Raw genomic sequence first — 19,470 nt, 5'->3', positions numbered from 1 at the left:
GCAGTGACAGAGGCGATCAAAGAAGTTTTATGGTTAAGAGGATTGTTCAGCGAATTATGTCTGCATCAAAGTGTTACTACAATTTACTGTGATAATCAAAGTGCTATTCATTTTACTAAAGACCAGATGTATCATGAGAGGACAAAACACATCGATGTGAAGTTTCATTTTATTCGGGATATCATTGCTGAGGGAAAAGTCCTTGTTCAGAAAATTCATACGAAGGATAATCCAATTGATATGTTTACGAAGCTTCTTCCGGTTTACAAGTTCAAGTAGTGCTTGGACTTGGTTGGTGTTCATTGTTGGTGATTGCCCGTTGGGGCTGTTATGAAGAAGGTGGAGCAAGTTTTGTTGGGACATGCCAAGGTGTGTCAAGTCCCATAGTCCCACATCAGGAAAACCAGGCTTGTTATCTCCTATTGAAACTATAAATAAGGGCATTGGCTTTGAAGTCAGATGCACCACAAGTGGCACCACAAGAAAACCTAAGTATTTACTTTGGTTTAAGTCCACACTCAGTTAAATAGTTTGGACTTATAGTTTGGGTTTTTCTTGTTTAGTATTTTTGGGTGTTTTATAGCTTAGGAACAACTTCCTAAGGCATTTGTAATTGTCCCTTTTATAGTAGTGATTTGCTCCTATTTCGTCCATGGATGTAGGTCAAAATCAATTGACCGAACCACGTAAATCTGGTGTTCTTGTCGCTTTTATCTTTTCCGTTTTATTGTCTTTGTTGGGCCAAAATTACCCTTTGGTAAATTTCCTAGGGCTAGCTCTAACACTCTCGACTTCCACTTTGTGCGAGATTAAGTTGTCCGTCAACTTCGTGTTTCTCATATATAGGAGCATCATCTTGCGGGGGCATGATAGGAGATAAAATTTTCCTAATTGTATGAGGAAATCTCTCTACTCTGTTGAGGAAAATCCTTCCTCGTAACCTGTATAAATAGGGAGAGAACATTTTCAATGCAATACAACTTCTTCCATAATCTGTATTTTCTATCATTTTTCAACAGCTCCTAGCCAAACGACTCTTTCTATAGCTTCATTCGTTTTGACCGCAATGCCTGCTCTCCACATCAGCTAAAAGGAGTCACCTGAAAAGAGCTACACTTTTGATAGAGAATCAATTGTATCGACTCATCAATTAACGGTCTTCGTGTGTTAACATATCTCAAATAAAATGGTAAATGAAAAATAAACAGGAGAACATCAAATATCTTTAAATAATAAAAGAAATATAAGATAATTTTTTTTAAATATAACAAATAAAAACTAAACCGCTCCGAATCCATAGAATTAAATCCTATCTGATTAATAAATTTAAAAAAGATTTAGAAACTATTCGAAATCACATATTAGCTAGCTTAAGAATGAATTATTATTGGTGGTTGAATCCAATCCTTTAGATGAATATTCCTTCTTTACGGAACGTATGGCGTAGTAGAAGAGAGATGATAGCATTACAGAAGAGGACGATATCGTGAAAAATCTTTTTTTGGAAGAAATTAGAAAAACGTCAGAAGCGATTAGATTTTCCTATCCCGAGGTTTTCATTTTAAAATAAAATATGCAACAATATATATATATATATATATATATATATATATATATATATATATATATATATATATATATATATATATATATATATATATATATATATATATATATATATATATATATATATATATATATATATATATATATATATATCTCCCGAAGGGACATTTAAATATAAATATCTATCTATCTATCTATAGATCTATCTATCTATATTTAATATTCCAATTGTTTGGGCGATGCAAAATTTTTATATTGGCGGGGGCAAATGCGCAAATTAAAATATGGTTTCGGCTTTATATCTTTGTGGGAGAAGAGACGTCGTGTTTCTGATGTCGACTTCCTCTCTCTGGAATCGCCCGTAGGGTTCCTCTCCGCTAGATCTTAGTGGGCGCCTTCAGATCCCTTCTCGCCCGTCGGAACCCTTGCCGAGGCCCGATCCAGCTGCCATGGCCGCGGCCAACGCTCCGATAGTGATGCGGGAGGCTTTGACGGTGAGTCCCCTCGCCCTCCCGATCCCCCTTACCTGTTTCGTCCCAGTTCTTCTTCTCTTGGATCCGATCCGATTGGTGGGGTAAAATTGAGGTTGCATAATGAATTTTGGGAGGACATCTTGGAGATCTTGGATTTATTTCGGATCCGTGGGAGTACACTTGAAATTGCTTGGGAGGACTGGCATTATTCTTGACGATGCGGAAAAAAAAAGTCATTTTGCGTGTTGTGATGGTTTTTTGTGTGATCTTCAGCTTCCGAGCATTGGGATCAATCCTCAGTTCATCACGTTCACTCATGTTACTATGGAATCGGACAAGTACATATGCGTCAGGGAGACGTCCCCGCAGAATAGTGTTGTTATCGTTGACATGAACATGCCGATGCAGCCACTGAGGAGGCCGATCACCGCAGACTCTGCTCTGATGAATCCTAACAGCAGAATTCTTGCTCTTAAAGGTATCTATATAAGCTGCCACATTTCATGTTCAAATTGCCTGTTATTGTCGAAACGAGCTTTCTTTTTAACCTGACGCCGCTGCACTTTTAATCTCTTCGAACACACTTTTCAGTCTGTCCAGTTGATCGTCTTGGAATGGAAGCCAAGAAATAGTATTTACTTTTGCTGTACCGTCAAATCAGTTCTTGGAGGCTGCAGTGCAAATTATTTGCGTCATCATAACTAGTGCACAACTGACTACATAATGGAAATTTTAGACTGCTCTATAAGCTATTGTAATGTTAAACTGTCTTCTAGGTTTCGAATATTTTTGTTGAAGTTGCTACTTTTACTGATTTATGTTAGGTAGTTACTATGAATACATTAGCATGAAATATGCTGAAACGTTATTATGTTTTGCTGGTCGATGATGGGGTGAGCTATGCGTAACTTTTCAAGACATGAAGTTAGTAACTTCACAAGTTATTTTAGAATATTAATACTAAGCTGACTCCTCAAATTCATTTTTTTTTACCATATCATTTTTAGCAGAACCACATGCTTCTTTTATACGTAGCTATCAATAAATCTTCAGAATTACCTTGCATTTTTTGTCTTTCGACCAAACAACAATAGAACACCCAGTTAGTTGGCCAAGGATAATATAAAGTTTAGTTCATAATAGGCAGTTGTCAATTCTAAACTATGACATTTTTTTTGGAGAAACATTTTATCTTATACCAAGTTTTTTAAGGTCTCTATAATACTTTTCCATTTGGAATTGCCTTTTTGTTACACCTTATTTCTTGTGGTAATTCATGCATAACATTATTCAAGGTATGATAACATGCTAATTAATCAGGATCTAAAGTTCATGTTACTCCAGTTCTGCCGTTGGCACATGTTTTCCTAAATCAAATGAAATCCTATACATGCTGCTTATTTGATGTTTGATAACAAAGAAAAGGACCTTTTTTCCTATGAAAAATGGAATTTTTATATGATTATTTGAATACTGATAAATGCTGACATTACATGCATTTAATATCTGTCTTATAGCTAGTTATAGTTCTTGTAGAGCCAAACTTCTTCTGAGATCTGCACTATCGGTAGTACATTTTATGCTGGTTTTTTTGTATTACTTGTACAATAATGCATAAAGTAGTTCTGTTAAGTTAGCAATTAGATTTTAGTAAATTGGAATTCTAACATTTTTGAGCTTGTGAAACTTTTTAAATGGAATTTAATGGACATTTTCCTGAGATTATCTGAATTTCTCCAGATTATACCCTTTTTTTGTTGATAGACTATTAACCTGTACTGTTGGACCTGCAGCTCAAATACCTGGAACCACTCAGGATCATTTGCAGATTTTCAATATTGAGGCAAAGACTAAAATTAAATCTCACCAGATGCCTGAGCAGGTAAAATTTTTAATGAATGAAAAATATTCTTTTTATTTGGATGCTGGAATTGTTAATTTTATTTTGTAATGATAATTCTTTGCTACGCTGGAATATTGGCAGGTTGTCTTTTGGAAGTGGATCACCCCAAAAATGTTGGGTCTAGTTACACAAACTTCTGTCTATCATTGGTCAATCGAAGGTTATTCACTTGTTACAGAAATAACTGGGTTTTTATTATTTTGCAAAGAACCCATCAAGGGTTGTGTAGTCGATTTTATGGTGCAGAAACATGTGCTATTATTATGTGTGTAATGCAGGTGAAACCGAGCCTATTAAAATGTTTGATAGGGCAGCTAATTTGACAAACAATCAGATCATCAACTACAAGTGTGATCCCACAGAGAAATGGCTAGTCCTTATTGGAATTGCACCTGGTGCTCCGGAGGTATGATTCATTTCCTATACTATCAAGGTTCGTTGAATTGTTATCCTTGGATTTAGTCGGTATGTTTGGTCATTTGTTGATAATTGTTTAATAATGTTAAAAAGCATCTAGAAGTTGCTAAAGTTCTTATGCAGTTTTGTTTTTGCAGTTGGTCGTTTCTTGCTTTTCTGCAATTTCTTTTGTTGCATATATAAAGATTTTTGCTTCAAATGTGAAATCTTGGACATGCAGAATGACGAGTCTCACACCATCTATATTTCCTTTATTGAAAAATAATTTATGAAAAACAGGAAAGAGGAAAATTGCTACTGATTTTTTAAGATGCGAGTTAGTAATTCACATCTACTGGGAAAACTATTTCGTGATTTCAGTTCTGGAGAAGGCACAAAACTGAAACAATATAAGGTGCAATTAACTTACAGAACACACTATAAATTAGTTTCCTTTCAAAAGTTCAATGACATCAACTGGATTCTGGTTTCCTAATGAAACACGTTATGACATCTATTGTATCATTTTGCTGAAAGTTATTGGAAAGCTTTTTGTTGGAATTATATCAACCTGAACTTTGTGATGGGCATCTCTGGATTCTCATATAGAACATACTGCCATATTTCTGGAGATATCTAATATGTGGCTGACAATGTCATGTACATTTTGCAGCAAATTTGGTTTTTAATGACTATTAATAAACTACAGATGCGAATGAATAGAGAAAGAACAGGAAGTTTTGAAGGACAGGAAGAAAGAATAGGGAAACATCTCCAATTTGCTAAACTTCGAATCCTTCCTCATGTGGTTAATCATCATACGACTCCTGAAGAAAAATGTGTGTTTTTACTTGTTTTCCAATCACTAGAAAAAAAGGGATGCAGTTTCCTCCTGTTTCCTACAACTCAAATAACTTGTTATCTTTGTAGTTAAAAGGATTTTGCTTTATAAGTTAAGGGTTTGTATACCTATTATCTTAATATGCAAAAGAAATCTGGCAATTTTGTTAGAGCATGAGCAAGAAAATAGCCATAGATTGAGGTTGTTATGTTGAAGCATAAGCTTCTAAGGGTGATAATTGAGTTGAAGGGTATAGTTACTAATATCATCTGAAAAATATAAAAACAGGACATGTTTTTGTTCTACATGCTTCTCAACTTATTTAAAAGCAAGAACTGTTATTTCAGGTATGCTAGACTGGTACAAGTCTGGTCTATTCTGTGTACTGACACATGATATGCCGGAGTGTATCACAGTACCAATGTGCTAAGGGGAGGGAGGAGGGTAGGAAGAGGAAAGAAGAAGAATGAATGAAGTGGAAGAAGAAGGACGAAGAGGCGGAGGAGGAAAAGGAATCAGAGGAGGAAGATGAGTAGGAGGAGAAGGCTTACCTGCAACTAACGGATGATGAGTGGATGGGTGACAAACTTTGGCAGTTGGGCAAAGGTGCAGTTGGGTGATGGCATTATAGAGAAGGAAAAGAGGGCTCGAGATTAAATAACCAGGGTTTATTAAGATTATATATATATAATATAATATTAATGGAATTAGATCGAATTGCTCGAAATGGGTTGGGTTGATGTACCAATTCATGTCGAAACGAAATAGCATTCCATTAAAAGCACAAAAAGAATTAGTTCTGTCTGTGCTTTTTTTGAAAGTAGAAATTATCATTTTTAACAAAAAATAATATAAATGTTTGGAATGCACAAAACTAAAAACATATTTACATTTTACTATAATCATTTGATGCAAGGATCGTCGTTTCGAGTACCAGACCTGTTTCGGTGATATGCCATATCGGTATGTATCGGTCAGTACTAATGTACTGACACATGGCACATCGGCATGTATTGGTGTTTCGATGAGGAAGAAAAAGAGGGAGAAGATGAAGGGGCGGTGGAGGACTAGAGGAGAGAGGAGTAAGGAAGGATGAAGAAGAGGAAGCGGTGGAGGAGGAAGAAGGAAGAAGAGGAGGAGAAGCAGTGACAGCGTACATGGGAAGCAGCAGCAGTGAAGTAGTGGCAACGGCGACAGCGACGCTGAATGCGAGAAGAGGGCTAGCAAACAGGAGCCTTAATTTCTATTTTAAGATTTTTTTCAGCTGAGTTGCACGGGTCCTACCATGATTTTTGATTTGGTTTTTATTCAATTGGACCAGGTTGTTCGAGATGAGGGTGGTCTACATACCGGCCCACGCTTGGACCAGTACATACCACTCATTTTGTACCGTTTCAATTGATACAGTAGTCCTTGATTTAATGTGGGGGCATTTATGAACTTTAAGGTTGCTTCTTTGAGCTCATGACACATGGATTAAAACAAACAATTTTAGATGTCATACCCATAACAGGTATAACAAACTTACAGGTCATTTAGGCAGTTTCAGTTAAAGTGTTAAACTACCTTAAAAAAATGTGGTTAAAGCTGTTAAGTTGTATTCCATTACAAGATAGTTAAATCAAGACCCAACTACTCATTAATAACTAGATTTGAACAGAATAATACTAACTCAATTTAGGTAACTATCTGTGCTGTCACAGGGACCACTACATAAAGGGACCTCCTCGGAAAAGAAAATTGTCTCTTTAGACCCTTCACTCATCTACTTCTCTAATTATTCTCTCAGTATCTTTTAAGCTCTCTTGAGAATTTCTTCTGTACCTTACATAGTTTTTATGCTTAGGCTTCAGAGGCAGATCTTGCCAAACACATTCCAAGTGCTCCTCTTCATGTAGGATCTTACTTGAATCAACTTTCTAGCCACGTTGGAAGTTCAAGTCCGTCTCATCTTGGCAGCACTCTTACTGTCACATATTTACATAGCGAACTGATCTAGATTGACTCTTGTAATCCTACTTGGCAAGACAACCAAATCCGACCTCATCATCATTAACTATTATTAAAATTGTATTGAAAAAACTTTTAATTGGCAAGCAAGGTATGAGAGACAGAAGTTATAGTATGGAAAGGAGTTTAATCTAAGGTTCCCAACAGATAAAAGGGAGTTCACTTAGGGAGTCAGATGAGTTGCTTGTTTTCTTCCCTGGAAGAATAAGATGCTTGCTTGACCAGCTCCTTGAGGTGGACTGATTATTTGCTCCATGAATCCCTGATATGGTAGTGAGAGTTAGCATCTCTATGGGAACCAGTGTCTGCCATACCGAGCCGTACCGCCCGGTATGGGCGGTACGTACTGGTCCGACAGGTTTTCGGTACGCGGACCTACTGTTACCGGTCCGAGTACTGTAGCACTGTAGCAGTGCTACAGTACTCGGTACACCCAGGTGTACCGCTCGGTATACCGTACCGTACCGGTACCGAGCCCAGGTCGAAATACCGGTACGGTACGGTATTGCGAACCTTGATGGGAACTATAAAGTTTATTTCATCTTCATTTCTGTTTTCTGTTTCTTTAATTTTGTTGATGTGTGGTTTAGAGAACTGGTCAGCTAGCTATGTCTTAACTTATTTTTATTTTGTTCTGGAAAATATCTTCCCATTCATTTCTATTCTTTCACAACTATTTTGAACAAGCTCTTGTGCTCCTTTATTATCATCTTAGCGACAATACTATGATGTCGACTATCTGTTTTCCTGGACTCTTTCCAGCCTGTTTTTTTACATTCTTTTGTTCGTTATATTCTTGGTGTTCTTTATCCTGTTAACTAATAATGTTTCAATTATTATTTCAAGAATAGGTGGAATTTAATAATGCATTATTCTTTTTTCTTGTGTAACTGAATGTTGGTTGTAGAGAAATTCAATAGTCCATTATTCTTTTTTTTATGTAATTGAATGTTGGTTGTAGAGACCACAACTGGTGAAAGGAAATATGCAGCTGTTTTCTCTGGATCAGCAGCGTAGTCAGGCACTTGAAGCACATGCTGCATCTTTTGCATCGTTCAAGGTTAGATTTTTCCAAGGTTCGCCGTACCGTACCGTACCGGCGTTTCGACCCGCGCTCGGTACGGTACGGTACGGGTGTACCGAGCGGTACACCCGGGTGTGCCGAGCACTGCTACAGTACTACAGTACTACAGTACTGCTACAGTACCGGAACGGTAAGAAACGGTCCGCGTACCGAATGTCTGTCGGACCGGTACGTACCGCCCGTACCGGGCGGTACTGTTCGGTACGGCAAACCATGGATTTTTCTTTTTCATTGTTGGATATTATCGGACATTGATTGCTACAAGTTCTATTCATTTATACCTTTCTTTCTTCTCCATTGTTTCTGTGATCATCTCTTCCTTAGGTGGTTGGGAATGAGAAACCCTCCCTTCTTATTTGTTTTTCCTCAAAGACGCTTAATGCTGGACAAATTACCTCAAAGTTGCATGTCATTGAACTTGGAGCCCAACCAGGTACCTTATTCTTTATTTGTTTCACTGTTAGTCATCTGCAAAGTGTTCAATGGGAAAACCATTTTCCATGATAAAATCAGAGCAACTATTAGTGTCTTTACTGCTACTATTAAAAAAGTCAGAAATTACATATTTAGATTGACTAGAACTAGAAGCTTCTTAATTTTCATCTGCATTTTCATAATGTATGAAACACAATGGAAAAGTAGTCCTATTTTTACTGTGATAGTGATTGTGAGATAAAACAAAAGCCTGCTGTTTCTTCTAAACCTTGTTTTTGGGAATTCTCCAACATTTAAAATGGTTTGTTTTTGCAGAAAACGGTTAGGAATGATATAAAATGGGAATATGAACATTATCAATCAAACTCCTTGGAAAACTGAGTGAATAACATGCTACACATTGTCTCTGCTTATCAATCCAGATTTTGACACATTTTCCTCTCCTTTGGTCCCTTTTTTCCTTCTGAAAGTAAAATGTATATATTTTATCAGGGAAACCAGGTTTCACAAAGAAGCAAGCAGATTTATTCTTCCCACCAGATTTCGCAGATGATTTCCCTGTGGCAATGCAGGTGATGGTGAAGCTACTTCAGTTAAATCTTAATGAACGTATTTGTTTTTGTTAAAATACTGATTAACATTATTGTTCATTTTGGCAGATCTCCCAAAAGTACAGTTTGGTATATGTCATCACAAAGCTTGGTTTGTTGTTTGTGTATGATCTTGAAACTGCAACAGCAGTTTACAGAAATCGAATCAGTGCAGATCCTATATTTCTCACAACTGAGGCTTCAAATGTTGGTGGTTTTTATGCGATCAATAGGAAGGGCCAGGTTCTGCTGGCCACTGTTAATGAAGCGGCAATTGTGCCATTCGTCAGTGGGCAAGTATGTTACTCCCTCAGCATTTCTCTTTCTGATTTTTGCACTTGTTTAGATTTATGATTATTGAATAATTCTGTGTCATGACATTCACAAGTTGAACAACCTGGAGCTTGCCATTAACCTTGCAAAACGAGGAAACCTTCCGGGAGCTGAAAATTTGGTAAACTATTAAATTTTCATTATTTATTACATTTTTTTCATTGGTGTTTGAATGCTTACTCATGAATTGACAATTTATAAATTTGCTATTTTCTAACATGTCTAAAATGCTTCGCATTGATCTTTTTTTGCGCATGCTTATCATTTCATGATGGCTATGTTTTGCTGAGACCAATAATCATAATGCACATACTAAATCTCTCTTTTCTGGGAGAGGAATTGGTTATGATAGTTAATGCCTTCTGAGTGTTTGAAGTATTTGAACACCTGCAAAATCATATCAAATATATTTTTACTACTTCATCTGCAACTATGCATGTCATATCTTCCTTTTATATTTTGTTGAGCAATTGAGAGTCTTTGTATGTTCAATAGAAAATGAGAGACTATTAACCGTACAATACCATTCAACAAAGATAGTATAGACCAGCATAAATAAAGTTATACATCATGCCATGAAAAGATGAGTTAGTTCCTGATCCTTTATTGATCAAAAGCAAGTACTACCTGTTCTTTAGTAAAAATATTGAAGGTTTAATTTTCTCCATGCTTTCTTGCAAGCAACCATTAATATTTTATCACAAAATAAATTTATGCAATCTAGCAAGATGCATAGTTTAACAAACTTTATTGTGTGGAGGCCAACATGTCTTTTATCATTAGATTTTTTAAGTTCTAGGTCAGGCTCTTTTTATTTTGTGGATTTCAATGGCTTGAATCAACTATATAATTCGTTCATGGTTTAGAATATTGGTATGACTTGTACATATCTACTAGCATTTACTAGTCTGAGCAACCACTTGTAACAGACCATACAACTTGGTACCATGGTATACCTTGCATTATTGGTTTTTTTCTTATGTTCTTTTCTAGTAATAGCATGTTGTACGGGTTATATACTGCATGCTATTTCAGTACACACTAGTATTGGACTGGTGTGTGTGTGTGTGTGTGTGTGTATATATATATATATATATATATATTATATCCTTGCTTCATTTTCTATACAAGTTTACAATGTTAACTTTGGAACTTTTTTCAGCTGAAAAAGGATGCACATAGCCACATACTGACTCATCCTTTAATTTGGATGACATGAGATCATGACATGCAATTTGCTTTGTTGTACTATCTACAGTAGTAATTTTGGAAAGCCCAGTTACAGATTTTTTTTATCCTACCTGGAACATTGGCTGTAGATTAAATGTTTCTCTTGACACAAAGTAATAGATGAATACTTTCATTTTACCAATTTGCCATCTTCTCTTTGGTGTTTATTCAAGAATTTCCATGGAAACGAAAGTTCTGTTATGATAGAAGCTCTTATGTACTGGCAGAATTGATATGCATTTTAAGTTCTTGTGTCTGTCATTGATAGGTAGTGCAATGTTTTTTTTACGATCTGAAGTGAGAGGTAATGAGAATGAGCATTGCCTTCTCTTTTTAACTATTGCGTCAGTATTTAACCAGTGCTCATTTCCAAACTTAGTCAAAATATTTCCTTAACATGACATCTTTTCGTGCCTACAGGTTGTGCAGAGGTTCCAAGAACTATTTTCCCAGACCAAATACAAGGAGGCTGCTGAACTGGCTGCAGAATCTCCACAAGGCATTCTTCGAACTCCGGAGACTGTTGCAAAGTTTCAGGTAATGAAAATTTCATTGGAGTCCTTTGTCTTTTTGTTTCCAGCATACTTAAGAGTTTTTGTGCTGCTTTATGGTCATAGAAATGCATGATCTAGAGCTGTAGAAGGTTCTTGAACTGAATTTTATCTGTTAGCTAATGGATGTAGCACTTCTGTGCTGAGAGAAAAGGAACTGTATTTTCATTTTTCCTTCAAATTTTCAAATTACTTGTTTCTGCGGGACTCAACATCTGCTTTGGTGTCTTTAAATGCTTTTCAGAGTGTTCCAGTCCAAGCTGGGCAGACACCACCACTGTTGCAGTACTTTGGAACATTATTAACAAGAGGAAAGCTTAATGGTTTTGAATCTATAGAGTTATCTCGTCTTGTTGTGAACCAGAACAAAAAGAATCTACTTGAGAATTGGTTGGCTGAAGACAAGCTAGAGTGCAGTGAAGAACTTGGGGATCTTGTCAAGGTAAATGATGTAACTTATATAAGCACTTCAGAGGTATCATTGACATATTTAAAACTGTTAATATTAGTCAATATTACATAATATACTTTATTAGTCGGTAGCATATCGTAAGATACAATTATGTAATCATGAACATTGATAATTTGTGTTTTCTCTAGACTGTGGACAATGATCTTGCACTGAAAATATATATAAAAGCAAGGGCTACGCCAAAAGTTGTTGCTGCTTTCGCTGAACGGAGGGAGTTTGACAAGATTCTTATTTACTCAAAGCAGGTACCTTTTTTTTTTCAAGTTGTCCTACAAGCTATCTAATTAAACCAGAAAATTTTGTATTTTTTTTTATTCTTTTTTCTGGGATGTTTCTTACTTTCTTTGTTTCAGGACTAAATCTTATTCTTCCACTCCTTGCTCCACCAAAGAAATCCATCAACTTGGCACATATATAAATTGTCCTATTCAAAGACTAGTACTGTAGCAAGAGTTTCAAATGAAAATGCTGGAGTCAACTGTAACAATCTTGTTCTTGATTTCAGGTTGGCTACACACCAGATTATCTTTTCCTTCTGCAGACTATTCTGAGGTCGGATCCTCAGGTAATATTTTGTTAGTAGTGATATGATACCATGTACATAAATGGTACTATAATATAGCACACCACTGCAGTATTTTGAATGATTGATCAATTTTCTTACAGTTGCTTTACTTCTTACATTGTGAAACTCCATTGATCACTTTTTGAAAATCCATCTGTTTTATTCTTTTTTATTTTTTGTGACACAATTTTCTTGTTCAACAAAATTTTCTTTCAGGGAGCAGTCAATTTTGCTCTTATGATGTCACAAATGGAGGGAGGCTGTCCAGTGGATTACAATACAATCACTGATCTTTTTCTTCAGGTTAAAATACTTCCTCTCTATATATGGTGTTTTGAGTAGACCATAATAAATGCACAACTTTCTGATTTTTTTTTTCAATTATCAGTAATGTAGTTACAGGACCCTGATAGGCAAGTTTTGTTGCTTGACTTTTCCCTTGTGGAATCTCTTTAAATTGATTAATGAGTTTTTGATTTTTCCTGGTTATGATTTTGATAGAGAAATATGATTCGTGAAGCAACGGCTTTCTTGTTAGATGTCTTGAAGCCAAATCTACCTGAACATGCTTTTCTTCAGACCAAGGTATTTTTCTCAAAGTTTAAAGAATGTATGATATCCGATTTTTATTCTTGTTCACATTTCTGACTTTCCAAACTATTGCAGGTTTTAGAGATTAATTTGGTGACATATCCAAATGTCGCAGATGCCATACTGGCCAATGGAATGTTCAGTCACTATGATCGTCCTCGAATTGCTCAGCTTTGTGAAAAAGCTGGTTTATATGTGCGAGCCCTTCAGGTAGATTACTTTGCAGAAATTATTTGCAGGCAAGTTTCTCTGTTGCAAATTGTCAATTGATTGTACTTTATTCTGCAGCATTATACAGAGTTGCCTGATATTAAACGTGTCATTGTGAATACTCATGCCATTGAGCCACAGGTATCTTTGGTTATATTATTTCATCTGATTGTATAGGTAATAGATTAGATACTAAATCAAAACCACTTCACTACAGGCACTTGTCGAGTTCTTTGGGACGCTTTCCAGGGAGTGGGCACTAGAGTGCATGAAGGACCTTTTACTGGTCAACTTGAGAGGGAACCTTCAGATAATTGTGCAGGTAATTTTTTCTTATTCCAGAATGTGTCTTGAGTTCAACTTCTGTAAGTTTATAACATCCATATTTTTTCAGACTGCCAAAGAATACTCTGATCAATTAGGTGTGGATGCTTGCATAAAACTATTTGAGCAATTTAAGTCCTATGAAGGTCTTTACTTCTTCTTGGGATCTTATTTGAGCTCCAGGTATATGGTCAGACTAATATGTTATGGATTGGTTCTATGCGAACATGAGAATGCTGATCTTTTTCTTTTTTCTTTTTACTGTAATGAAACAGTGAAGACTCGGATATACACTTCAAGTATATTGAGGCAGCAGCAAAAACTGGACAGTTAAAAGAAGTTGAGCGTGTAACAAGAGAATCTAACTTCTATGACCCTGAGAAAACAAAGAATTTTCTGATGGAAGCCAAACTACCAGATGCAAGGCCCCTGATCAATGTTTGTGATCGTTTTGGTTTTGTTCCAGATTTGACTCACTATTTATATACAAACAACATGCTCCGGTACATTGAAGGATATGTTCAGAAAGTAAGATATATTTCTTGACTGGATGCTAATTTTGTCTTCTGTATGGTAATGAACTATCATTCTGTAGTGAACATCCAGGTCAAATTTGTCTGCTGCAATTATGGGATTATTCAACTTATTTTTCTAGAGATTTTGAAGTAGCTAAATTGGTTGTTTTTGTTGTTTATAGGTAAACCCAGGGAATGCTCCTTTGGTTGTTGGGCAGTTGCTAGATGATGAATGTCCTGAAGATTTTATTAAAGGTCTGATTCTCTCTGTCCGTTCCCTCCTGCCAGTTGAGCCTCTTGTGGCTGAGTGTGAGAAGAGGTATGTGATGTTACCACCTCATTATACACTTGGAAACAACATTGTTGGTCCAATGTGTTCTACATCTAATGCCTTGTGGTAAACAGGAACCGGTTACGCTTGCTCACACAATTTTTGGAACATCTTGTTAGCGAGGGTAGCCAAGATGTGCATGTCCATAATGCTCTGGGGAAGATTATCATAGACAGCAATAACAATCCAGAGCATTTTCTAACTACTAACCCATACTATGATTCGTGTGTTGTTGGTAAATATTGTGAAAAACGGGATCCTACTCTTGCAGTTGTTGCATACAGAAGAGGTCAATGCGATGATGAACTTATAAATGTTACTAACAAAAATTCATTGTTCAAACTGCAAGCCAGGTATGCCTTGGAGTTTGTTTAAAGTAAACCTTGTTTGAGGCTTTTCTTTTTAACCATCATTGCTGACTTTTATATCTTCTTTGATGATAGATATGTTGTTGAAAGGATGGATGCTGATCTGTGGGAGAAAGTTCTTCAACCTGAAAATGAATACAGAAGACAACTTATTGATCAAGTTGTTTCTACTGCATTGCCTGAGAGCAAGAGCCCAGAGCAAGTCTCTGCAGCTGTCAAAGCTTTCATGACTGCTGATCTTCCACATGAACTTATTGAACTACTTGAGAAGATCGTCCTACAAAATTCTGCCTTTAGTGGGAACTTCAATCTGCAAAACCTGCTGATTTTGACGGCTATTAAAGCTGATCCACCAAGGGTCATGGATTACATTAATAGATTAGATAATTTTGATGGTCCAGCAGTTGGTGAGGTGGCAGTTGAAGCACAACTTTATGAAGAAGCCTTTGCCATCTTCAAGAAATTTAACTTAAATGTCCAGGCAGTCATTGTCCTCCTAGACAACATCCAAAGCATAGAGCGGGCTGTAGAGTTTGCCTTCCGTGTTGAAGAAGATGCTGTATGGAGCCAGGTTGCAAAAGCTCAATTAAGGGCAGGTTTAGTAAGTGATGCAATTGAGTCATTCATTCGTGCTGATGATGAAACCCAATTTCTTGATGTTATTCGGGCTGCTGAAGATGCTAATGTTTACCATGACCTGGTGAAGTACTTGTTGATGGTGAGGCAGAAGATTAAAGAGCCGAAAGTGGATGGTGAACTGATATTTGCATATGCTAAGATTGATAGACTAGGTGAAATTGAGGAGTTCATTCTTATGCCAAATGTTGCTAATCTTCAAAATGTCGGGGATCGTTTGTTTGATGATGCTCTTTACGAAGCTGCTAAAATCATATTTGCTTTCATTTCCAACTGGGCAAAATTGGCTTGCACACTCGTTAAGCTGAAGCAGTTCCAAGGTGCTGTTGATGCAGCTCGCAAGGCAAATAGCACAAAGACATGGAAGGAAGTTTGTTTTGCTTGTGTCGATGCTGAGGAGTTCCGCTTGGCACAAATATGTGGTCTGAATATCATTATTCAGGTAATATTTTTATCGTATGAAGGAACATTTTTTATACCCATTGCTTTTACTTGGTTGTTTAAAAGGTCTCATATTCTGGTTCAATGTGTGTTATCTGTTTATTTTGTTTTTTAGGTGGATGACCTGGAAGAGGTCAGTGAGTATTATCAGAACAGGGGTTGCTTTAATGAGTTGATTTCCCTCATGGAGAGTGGCCTTGGCTTGGAACGTGCACACATGGGCATCTTTACAGAGTTGGGAGTTCTGTATGCCAGATATAGACCAGAAAAACTAATGGAGCACATTAAACTTTTCTCAACCCGTTTGAACATTCCCAAGCTTATACGTGTTTGTGATGAACAACAGCACTGGAAAGAGCTAACCTATTTGTACATACAGTATGATGAATTTGACAATGCTGCCACAACGATCATGAACCATTCTCCAGATGCATGGGATCACATGCAATTCAAAGATGTTGTTGTCAAAGTTGCAAATGTTGAGCTCTACTACAAGGCTGTGCATTTCTACTTGCAAGAACATCCTGACCTCATTAACGATGTTCTACATGTGCTTGCACTTCGTGTGGACCACACACGTGTTGTAGATATCATGCGAAAGGTTCGAATTTGTCCTTGCAGAACTTTTTGTTGGTTCACCTATTTTCTTTTTGTTCTATTATGAGAAAATAAAGCTAGGTTGTTTTGCTTTTTCTGGAATGTAATTGTTCTGTTACTATAAGGTTAGACATATTTTGGATTTCTAATACTTTCTTGCTTCAGGCTGGTTACTTGCATCTTGTAAAGCCATATATGGTTGCAGTTCAAAGTAACAATGTAGCTGCTGTCAATGAAGCACTAAATGAAATCTATGTTGAGGAGGAAGACTATGATAGATTACGGGAATCAGTTGACTTGCATGATAACTTTGATCAGATAGGCCTTGCACAGAGGGTAAAGTTGTCGTAGTTGCTAATGTTATGTTAAATGATTATGGATATTTTTATTCTCCTTATGAGTACGTTGTTTTGCTAGATTGAAAAACATGAGCTTCTTGAGATGCGGAGGATTGCTGCATATATCTATAAGAAAGCTGGGAGATGGAAGCAGTCTATTGCATTATCCAAGAAGGACAATCTTTACAAAGATGCAATGGAGACATGTTCACAGTCTGGTGATCATGAACTTTCAGAAGAATTGCTGGTTTATTTTATCGAACAGGTAAAGGGCTTGATCATACTGATTACCTATGAATATCATCATATGGTCTTCTCTGTTGTATTGGAGTTACGTTCAGGTAGAACTCTTTTAATGGTACTTTCATACTAGAAAATGATTATAAAGTATAAACTAGCAGTGATATTCTTATCCTAATCTTTCGAGTTATCCTGGACACAGTTTAAAATCTCGGTCTATTTAGGGGGCTTATATTCAGGTAGAATCTCTTATGGATACTTTGATGCTCGAAATAACGGTATGTTCAGGTAGAATCTCTTAAGAATACTTTGATGCTCGAAATAATGGTGCTACAAACTGAAATTGACATTTTATTGTTAAATCTTTTTGAGTTGTCTTGGTATGTGATACATTGACCTGTATCACCTGATATTGCTGAAAAAATAGTGAAAATATGAATAGCCTGGTATGGAGTTATGAGGTCCAATACTAATCCTTGGTCGGACCCTTAAATATTGATCAGTATGTATGGTGCTGGTTGGTATTTGAAACCATATTCCTAGGAATGAAACTCGGATGTGGCTTGTTGTTTTTCCTATGTGCTTATTACTTTGTGTACTAAATGTTTTAGTAGTTCAACTTAGGTTTTTTATGCTTGGTTTGGAAGTATGAATTGCTTTTTTTATTTTATGCATGCACTAAATCATGATAGGTGCATGCTAGTTTATGGTAATTATTCATTAAAGTAGTGCATTGCCTCCCATCTTTAGTGGCCAAGATATTGGTTGGTGTTGTCAAACTGTGCATTTTGGTTAATTGAAGTGATATATGATATTATTATTTTAAAATCATGCTGTAACATTTGATAATTCTATAACAATTCAGTTTCAAGATTCATGAACAAATTATAATATGGCAAAATGGGTGTTGTAAGCTGGTCAAATTACTAGACAGATCTGACTCTCACATACCATGCATGAAGTTTGATAAAACTTATCGTTTTTTTTACAGCATGTTTGAATCGCATCAAATATTTTCGAGTGACAACACCTTTAAAATGTTTGGAACAATCTACATTTGTATTTTGCAGCAAACTGTGAAAGTCATGTGGATTCTTAATGACATCACCAACTAAAGCTTCATCTTTGTCTATGATTCACATTATTCAGACTTAACAGAAAGCTGTAAAGCTCCTATATGGTTTATAGAACAAGGTCAAAAACCTTATTTGTTAGTGGTTCTCGTCTCTATGTTTTTCACCTTCAGCATAACCTGAATCATTAATAACTTTGCATTGCATATGTGGCTAGTTATAAAGGTGAGATGAGCAACACTGCATACTATATTCTATTATAATTATAAATGTCTTTTTTATTTCTTCTAGGGATGATGATTTTTACCTCTAGGAGTTTTTAGATGGTTTGAATTTACAAAATTAAGAGGAAACATAATATCTGTTACTAGTCAGTCCATAGATGTTTAATAGCCAGAAGATAAATGTGATGAATTTCTGGAATATGTATTGCAGGGGAAGAAGGAATGCTTTGCTTCATGTCTCTTCATTTGTTATGACTTGATCCGTCCAGATGTTGCCCTTGAACTTGCCTGGATGAACAATATGATTGACTTTGCTTTCCCATATCTCTTGCAGGTTATCTGTCATTGTCTTTTCTGGTGATTTTAGTTTCTTTTTCCTTTAAACCATGATTATTTCAAAAGTCTACTACTGAAAATCTATTATCATGGCATATATCGTGTCTCTGCAGTTTATTCGGGAATATGCTAGTAAAGTTGATGAACTTGTAAAGGATAAAATTGAAGCACAAAATGAAGTGAAATCCAAGGAAAAGGTAGAAAAGGATTTGGTTGCACAGCAGGTAACTAATTTCTTTGGCATCTTTCCTGGTTCGGAATGTGGAAATCTTCTTGTTGCACAGTAATAAAAATATATGTCGTATTTTTCTGCAGAATATGTATGCACAGTTGCTGCCTCTTGCCTTACCAGCACCACCTATGCCTAGTATGGGAGGATCAAACATGGGCGGGCCTTATGGTGCGCCACCACCAATGCCTGGTATGGGAATGCCACCACCAATGCCTGGTATGGGAATGCCTGGTATGGGAATGCCGCCAATGCCACCATTTGGGATGCCTCCAATGGAAAATTACTGAGAAATTTTGGGGCTGGCGTAGCACGTAGTGTGGTAAGTTAGGATGTTTTTGATATCGCTGATGGTGCAATGGATCAAAGCAGTTGGAGACTACATCTTCTTGTCGTCGATGTTAAGATTCATACATTTCATATTCTTTTGGCAGCAGTGGTTTGACTGCCATTGAGATTTTGTATAGGTTTTCTTGACTCGGAGTAAACCATTCTTGTTTTATGTTGATTAGATCTTAATTAGACTTATTGGATGACCTCATTATATATATTATAAGATGTTCCTCCA

General features: G+C 36.4%; 1 protein-coding gene across 2 annotated transcripts; it reads left to right on the top strand.

Annotated features, from left to right (window-relative positions):
* Positions 1-1,874: 1,874 nt before the first annotated feature.
* LOC135651064 (clathrin heavy chain 1-like) lies at positions 1,875-19,470 on the top strand. Of its 2 annotated transcripts, XM_065170864.1 has the most exons (30): positions 1,875-2,060; positions 2,313-2,517; positions 3,833-3,921; positions 4,024-4,102; positions 4,221-4,348; positions 8,151-8,249; positions 8,598-8,706; positions 9,201-9,280; positions 9,368-9,595; positions 9,687-9,752; positions 11,282-11,398; positions 11,657-11,854; positions 12,013-12,129; positions 12,390-12,449; positions 12,666-12,752; positions 12,951-13,034; positions 13,116-13,250; positions 13,329-13,391; positions 13,468-13,572; positions 13,645-13,757; positions 13,850-14,102; positions 14,272-14,408; positions 14,495-14,773; positions 14,864-15,866; positions 15,981-16,466; positions 16,628-16,798; positions 16,880-17,065; positions 18,549-18,671; positions 18,787-18,897; positions 18,989-19,470. In XM_065170864.1, exons 1-30 carry the CDS (start codon positions 2,016-2,018, stop codon positions 19,190-19,192), a joined length of 5,160 nt encoding a protein of 1,719 aa, XP_065026936.1. In that variant the 5' UTR covers positions 1,875-2,015; the 3' UTR covers positions 19,193-19,470. The 2 variants fall into 2 exon arrangements, with proteins under 2 accessions (XP_065026936.1, XP_065026928.1); XM_065170856.1 differs by having other exon boundaries at positions 13,468-13,757.

Source organism: Musa acuminata, chromosome BXJ1-4 (genome assembly GCF_036884655.1).
Source record: "Musa acuminata AAA Group cultivar baxijiao chromosome BXJ1-4, Cavendish_Baxijiao_AAA, whole genome shotgun sequence".
Classification (NCBI taxonomy): domain Eukaryota; kingdom Viridiplantae; phylum Streptophyta; class Magnoliopsida; order Zingiberales; family Musaceae; genus Musa; species Musa acuminata.
The sequence above is the reverse complement of the archived record's forward strand: the minus strand, read 5'-3'. Positions and strand labels throughout refer to the sequence as shown.